The sequence below is a fragment of the Acanthisitta chloris genome, unplaced genomic scaffold, assembly GCF_000695815.1.
Source record: "Acanthisitta chloris isolate BGI_N310 unplaced genomic scaffold, ASM69581v1 scaffold12184, whole genome shotgun sequence".
Taxonomy (NCBI): domain Eukaryota; kingdom Metazoa; phylum Chordata; class Aves; order Passeriformes; family Acanthisittidae; genus Acanthisitta; species Acanthisitta chloris.
The window spans coordinates 17001-22980 of NW_008669909.1; the positions used below are offsets into that span (position 1 = coordinate 17001).

A 5980-nucleotide genomic window follows, 5' to 3' on the forward strand; every position below is an offset into this window, starting at 1 on the left:
GAAAGCTGCAAAGGAGCCCAAGGCACCTGTGCAGAAATCCAAGTGTGAAGAGAAGGAGACTCTGACCTGTGAGAAGTGCCCCAGGGTGTTTAACACTCGCTGGTACCTGGAGAAGCACATGAACGTCACTCACAGGCGCATGCAGATCTGCGACAAATGTGGGAAGAAATTTGTTCTAGAAAGTGAACTTTCCCTTCACCAGCAAACAGACTGTGAAAAAAATATCCAGGTAGGTTTGCTCACCTGCTTGCCAGATTTCCATACCTTCTGGCATGCCCTGGATACAGCTAGTGGACACTTCCAAGGGGGAAATCTTTGGCCCAGAGCAGGTTCTCCCTAAGGCTTTGTCTCTAAGTTAGCAGCACTTTGGTGTCTTCCAACAGGAGTGAATTGCAGGGACCAGAGTGTAGAGCTGAGTTACTCTAGTAGTAAACTGTGAGTTGAGGAGAACACAAAGCTGCTTTGACAATGTCACATTCAGGAGTAGCTGCCCCAAAGCCAAGTGCATTTGCAGGGAAATGCTTGGACAGGATAAACTCTCCTCCCCCAGGTGCTGAGCACCTGTAGCTCTCACAGGGTTCAAAGTCCAAGGTGTTTCAGTGTCCTGAAGCTCAGACAGAGTATGTCCAGGTGAGGTTTCAAGGGCCAATGGAATATTGGAAGGATATTGGCACTGGAATCAGGAATTTGTGAGTCCCAGAGAGACAAGCAGGTGAGGAAGGCACTAGTGAAGTCAGGATTTGAACTGGTGTTACAATGGAGCTTAAAACTCCTTCTGAGGTAATGATCCACAGGTAATTCCCAGTAAGTGTTCACAGATGTCTATAAAAGTGGATGAATTCAGTGCCTAAATCCCCAACTGCCCTTTTCCCAGCTCAAAAAAGCTCAGTAAATCTCTCTGATGACATAAAAATCTTTGGTCTTTCTCAGCAGAAGATTTACAGCCTTTTCTTTTTCACACAACAATGGAAGTCTGTGTTGTAAGAGAACCAGTTGAAAGCTTTGAGTTGTGGAAAGAGCTTCAGAGTTTCTGATTCATCTGTGGTTTGTACTTTGCTCATGGGCATCTCTGTTCTCCTGCAACTGGGGGCACTGTTGTTTTATCTGCTGCTTCCAACGTGCTTTTTTTGGCTTTGTTCAACCACCCAGTGTTGCCACCTCCTCCTGAAACAATCCCACTGCCAGTATGGAGCAGCTCCAGCTCAGTCTTGGTGCAGCTGAAACATGGAGAGTTTGGAGGGCAACAGGTTTTTGGGGTTTTTTTTTTTTGTGGCTGTCCAGTGAGTTTTGCCAGAATGATTGAAAGGTTTTTGCTTGTTTGTTTGCTTAAATGCTCAACTGACTTGATATTCCATTCCCACTGTGTGGGAGACACCTGAGATATTTATTGCAGTCTCTCTGAGGCTCAGCTCTGTGTAACTCTGTGCTCTGTTCTCCTTATGTTTCAGCTCAGAGGAAGAAGACTGAAGGAAGGAGTAGAATATAAGATAATGAGTCTTGAGCACAGTGAGCAAAACACATTTCAATGTGTCCTTGAAGCTTAGAGAAACACTTCAGTGTAGCAGAGAACATTTAAATGTAGGTGTAAGGAATGTCCCAGTGGCTCTTCCACAGCAGGAAACCTTTTGGCTTCAAGCAGGAATTCAAGAGTAGTTTGAACATGGAGAATTTTCCTCTATCCCTGCACACACACACACACATGTGCTCCTGAGGGAGTTAAATTCCTATGGGCAAAAGTGATAGGAAAGGAAGAACTTGTCCAAATTCTGCTTTTCCCTCCAGAAGAATCAGGTCTAGAAACTCCCCCAAATATCTGACTCTCAGATATCTTCAACTTCTCAATATCTAAGCAGATCCTCAACAGGTATTTTGCTGTCCTGACCTTTGCAATGTGTTTGACAGCTGCTAATTTTTGCTTTTATTCCACTCTGACCATTTCCCTTAGGGTGGAATATGTCAAGGGGAATATGGAGCTGTGTGTAAGGACAGAAAGGGTTTCAGAGCTGAGTGGGAATGGAACTTGATCCACACAAGTGGCTCCTTGCTATATTTTTCATCTAAGGGATGGAATCTATTTGGTTTTCCAAGTCATTTCTGGGGGTTTATCCTTTCAAAAATCAACACCTTCATGGGATTTCTGGTGTCACCTTAAGTTATGTGTAGCAGTTCTTAAACTCTGTGTAGCACTTCTCAGTGTTAGTGTTCTAATCATCAGTTGAATTGGAGACTGATCTCTCCAAGGGCTCATTTAACCTTCTCTCCAAGGATTGATGGTAATATCTTAGCATTGCTTTACTCTCTAGGGTTTGGTTTTTTCCCCTCCCTCAAGGATTACAATTTGTTCCTCACATGCCTCCAAGCAGGTCCTTTGGAGGTAGAGCCTCTCCCTGGTGAGTGCTGGACCAGAGTTCCCAAACCTACAGAGATTCCAGCACTGTGGAAGCAACAAAACTTGAGAAGAAACCACCCAAACTGGCAGAATTCCCTGTGTTTGCTAATCCTACCTTGGAACAACTGGTTGCCCTCCTTGCTGTGGGGAGAGGAGAGGGACATTGCTAGGTAAATGGAGATGTCCCAAACCCCCCAAGAGCTAACAAATGCCACAATTCCTTCCTCCTCACTCCAGAGATGAAAGGACTTGGTCTCCTCACATGTGTTTGCCATCGAAGTTTTATAACCATTCTGGAATTTTCAGAATACACAAGGATTTTTGATCAAATCTTCAGGAAGAACTAACTGCTGGGATAAGAAGGAGATGTGTGAAAGGCTCTGGATGCTGCTCATTGTTCATTCCTGGACATTCCACAGGAGTTATGAGAAGGAACTCACACATTTCATACACATTGTCCTTGTAGACCTACAGTGCTGGTGATGCCTGGAATAAATGAAGAGGCAGAATGTGAACGATGGAGGTGACACCTTGATTTGCTGTGTGAGCTGAGGACCAGAGTCTCCACACATCAAGAGCTGCAGGATGGATAGAAAGTGCCTTTTTCCAAAGGGATCAGAGAGCTCTGATAAGTCAGAGCTGGAGTTTGGGGTCACAATGCTGCTGCCAAAGGGTTGGATGTTCACATGGGGGTGATGTTGGCCTCCTCCACCTCTTGGTTTCTTCCCACTCCAGGAGTTTGGATTCTTCCCACAGCTGGAGCATCAGTGCCTGTGAAGTTGTCTCTGTGTTTCCTCCTTGAGGGATGCATCCACCCACCTGTGTGCTGAGGTTTGGGAAGGAGGTTTAGTGCAGTGGCTGTGCTGCTCTTCAGGTGGCACCAAAATGCTTGTGGTAACATCCTCCCTACTCCTGCTTGATGCAGCTTCTCTTAGTGTCAGTGTTTCAAGTGAAATGTTCAGTCTCTGACAGCATCTAGACTTGTTTTGGGGCTTCTCTTTGTCATGCAAGAGGAAGATTATGGTTTATCTCCACCTAAAATCACTGAACCTTTCTAATCCAAACTTCTCTTTGTCCCATTCCTTCAGTGTGTTTCCTGTAACAAATCCTTCAAGAAGCTCTGGTCCCTCCATGAACATATCAAGATTGTCCATGGATATGCAGAAAAGAAATTCTCTTGTGAGATTTGTGAGAAGAAGTTCTACACCATGGCCCACGTGCGGAAACACATGGTTGGTGAGTTAGTGATCATCTCTTCTGGGCTTCTGTGATGGGTCCTTGGGGGTCTTCACTTGTTTGGAAAGAAAAATAATGAGGGAAAAGAAGAATCATCAGGCAAAAGAGAGGCTGGGAAAGCTGAGGGTGTTCAGCCTGGAGAAGAGAAGCTTCAGGGAGAACTTAAAGCCTCTTTGAGTGCTTAGAGAGATCTATCCAAGAGAGCTGGGGAGAGACTTGGGGAGAGGCCTGGAGTGACAGGACAAGGGGGAATGTCTTCTTACTGCCAGGGCATGGTTAGATGGGATATTGGGATGGAATTCTTCCCTGTGAGGTGCTGAGGCTCTGGCACAGGTTGCCCAGAGCAGCTGTGGCTGCTCCATCCCTGGGAGTGTTCCAGACCAGGTTGGATGGGGCTTGGAGCAACCTGAGCTAGTGGAAGGTGTCCCCATGGCAGGGATGGGATGGATGAGCTTTAAGCTCCTTCCAATCCAAACCAGTGTGGAATTCTATAAAAATAAGACAAATTGAGTTGTCTGAGCTTAGCAAAAAGTTGGAGTCTGTGGTCCCGAGCCACAAGGGGAAAAAAATGTGTGTCCATGTGTGTCTGTGCTTATAACCTCTCAGCAGTAATCCCTTTCCTGCTTAGAATTGGAGGGGAAAAATTGACCCCAGAGCTGTTTGCCCTCTCTAACCCCCTGTTTGTTGCAGCACACACGAAGGACATGCCATTTACATGTGAAACCTGTGGAAAATCCTTCAAGCGCAGTATGTCCCTCAAAGTCCACTCCCTGCAGCACTCTGGGGAGAAACCTTTCCGCTGTGAGGTGAGACAGCACCTGCTTTGGGCTCACACAGGGAACTAAAGGGCTAAAATCAGCAACACTGCCAGGAGGGAATGGAGGTGGGAACAGGGATTGACTTGGAATTGATCTGTTTGGGGACAGTTCTTCTCCCTGTGGAGGGCACAGCTGGAGAACACCTAGCAGAGCTCCAGAGATGGGTTTGGTTTGCTCTTGTGGTTTTCACTCCCTGTTTTCCCTTCTTAGCAAAGCCTGATGCAAGTTATTCATCCTCTCTGTCTTCTCCAATAACTTGGAACAGATACAAGTGGCCACAGGGCAAATAAATTACTGCTTAATTGTTACTTGTGGAGAAACTATTGTCCTCCAGCACTTTGTTACCTCCTCGAGATCTGAGTCAGTGCCTGAGTTTGGGGATTTTAATCAATGAGTGTAGTGGGATGGGGGAAAGAATCTCCCTGACACATCCATGGGAGGTTGGGATAGTAATTTCATGCCTGCCCTTGGGAAGGAGATGGTTTGGGACAGACTTCCCTGTCATATCTGGAGCAGATAATGTCTCAGTCATCTGGGGATGTTTGTCCCATGGTGGGGGCAGAAGGGTGCAGAGCCCTTCCTGCTCCCAGGCTTCACCCTGTCCAAGGAGTGAGACAAAACTCCAGCTGACACGTAGGATTGGCAGTGGTACAAGCAGAGAAGGCTTGGGATAAGACTCTTAGGGAAACAAATGACCTCAGAGCAATAAATAACAGCTGGAAACCAGGCTGGTTGCTGGGCCAAGCCTGTGGAGCTGCTGTGGAGCAGAGTCCTCTAGTGGAGGCAGATCAGGCAGCAGAGACCTGTCAGCACTGCAAACCCTCCCACAGGGGAGGAGAAACCAAACAGCAGCTCTTTGCTGGTGGCATAACCATGTCTCTGCCAGGCTTGTGCCAACAGCAAGTTGTGATGCTTCCAAGTCTCCTGTACCTGCAGAACTTTAGTCCAGACCAGTCTCTACTCAATAAATCCTGCCTTTGTGTGAGGGTTTGTGTGAACCAGTTGAGGTGTTCTCTGCTCCTTCACACAGTCCCCTTTGAGGGCTTCTCTCCTGATGCCATGGGTGGCTGTTTTCTCTTGCAGAACTGTGATGAGAGGTTTCAGTACAAGTACCAGCTGCGATCCCACATGAGCATCCACATCGGGCACAAGCAGTTCATGTGCCAGTGGTGTGGCAAAGACTTCAACATGAAACAGTACTTTGATGAGCACATGAAAACACACACTGGTAAGAACAGGGCAAAGAAAAAAAAAACCACATGAGTACCTTCAGGATAAAATACTGGTTTTTGGCTGTGTTCCTTTGCTTGGACATTCCCTTACTGTTAGATCTGTCTGTAGCCTTGGGATTCACTGTGGGGGAAGTGAGAGGTTAGAATTGTGGAATTATCAGGGTTGGAGGAGACTTCTAAAATGACTGAGTCCAAGCATTAAGCTGTCACTGCTGGAATCCCTAAACCAGATCCCCCAGTGTCAGATCCAGACACATCTTAAACACCTCCAGGAATGGTGACTCCACCACCTCCCTGGGCAATAT

At 46.7% G+C, this 5980-nt stretch overlaps 1 protein-coding gene across 1 annotated transcript in view; it reads left to right on the forward strand.

Annotated features, from left to right (window-relative positions):
• Positions 1–5980, forward strand: part of LOC103801092 (zinc finger protein 652-like) — an 8391-nt gene that overhangs the window by 817 nt on the left and 1594 nt on the right. The window contains 4 exon segments of the mRNA XM_009073496.1: positions 1–229; positions 3478–3625; positions 4316–4431; positions 5527–5671. The exon segment at positions 1–229 is cut by the window's left edge and continues 30 nt beyond it. Coding sequence (XP_009071744.1) covers positions 1–229; positions 3478–3625; positions 4316–4431; positions 5527–5671 — 638 coding nt within the window.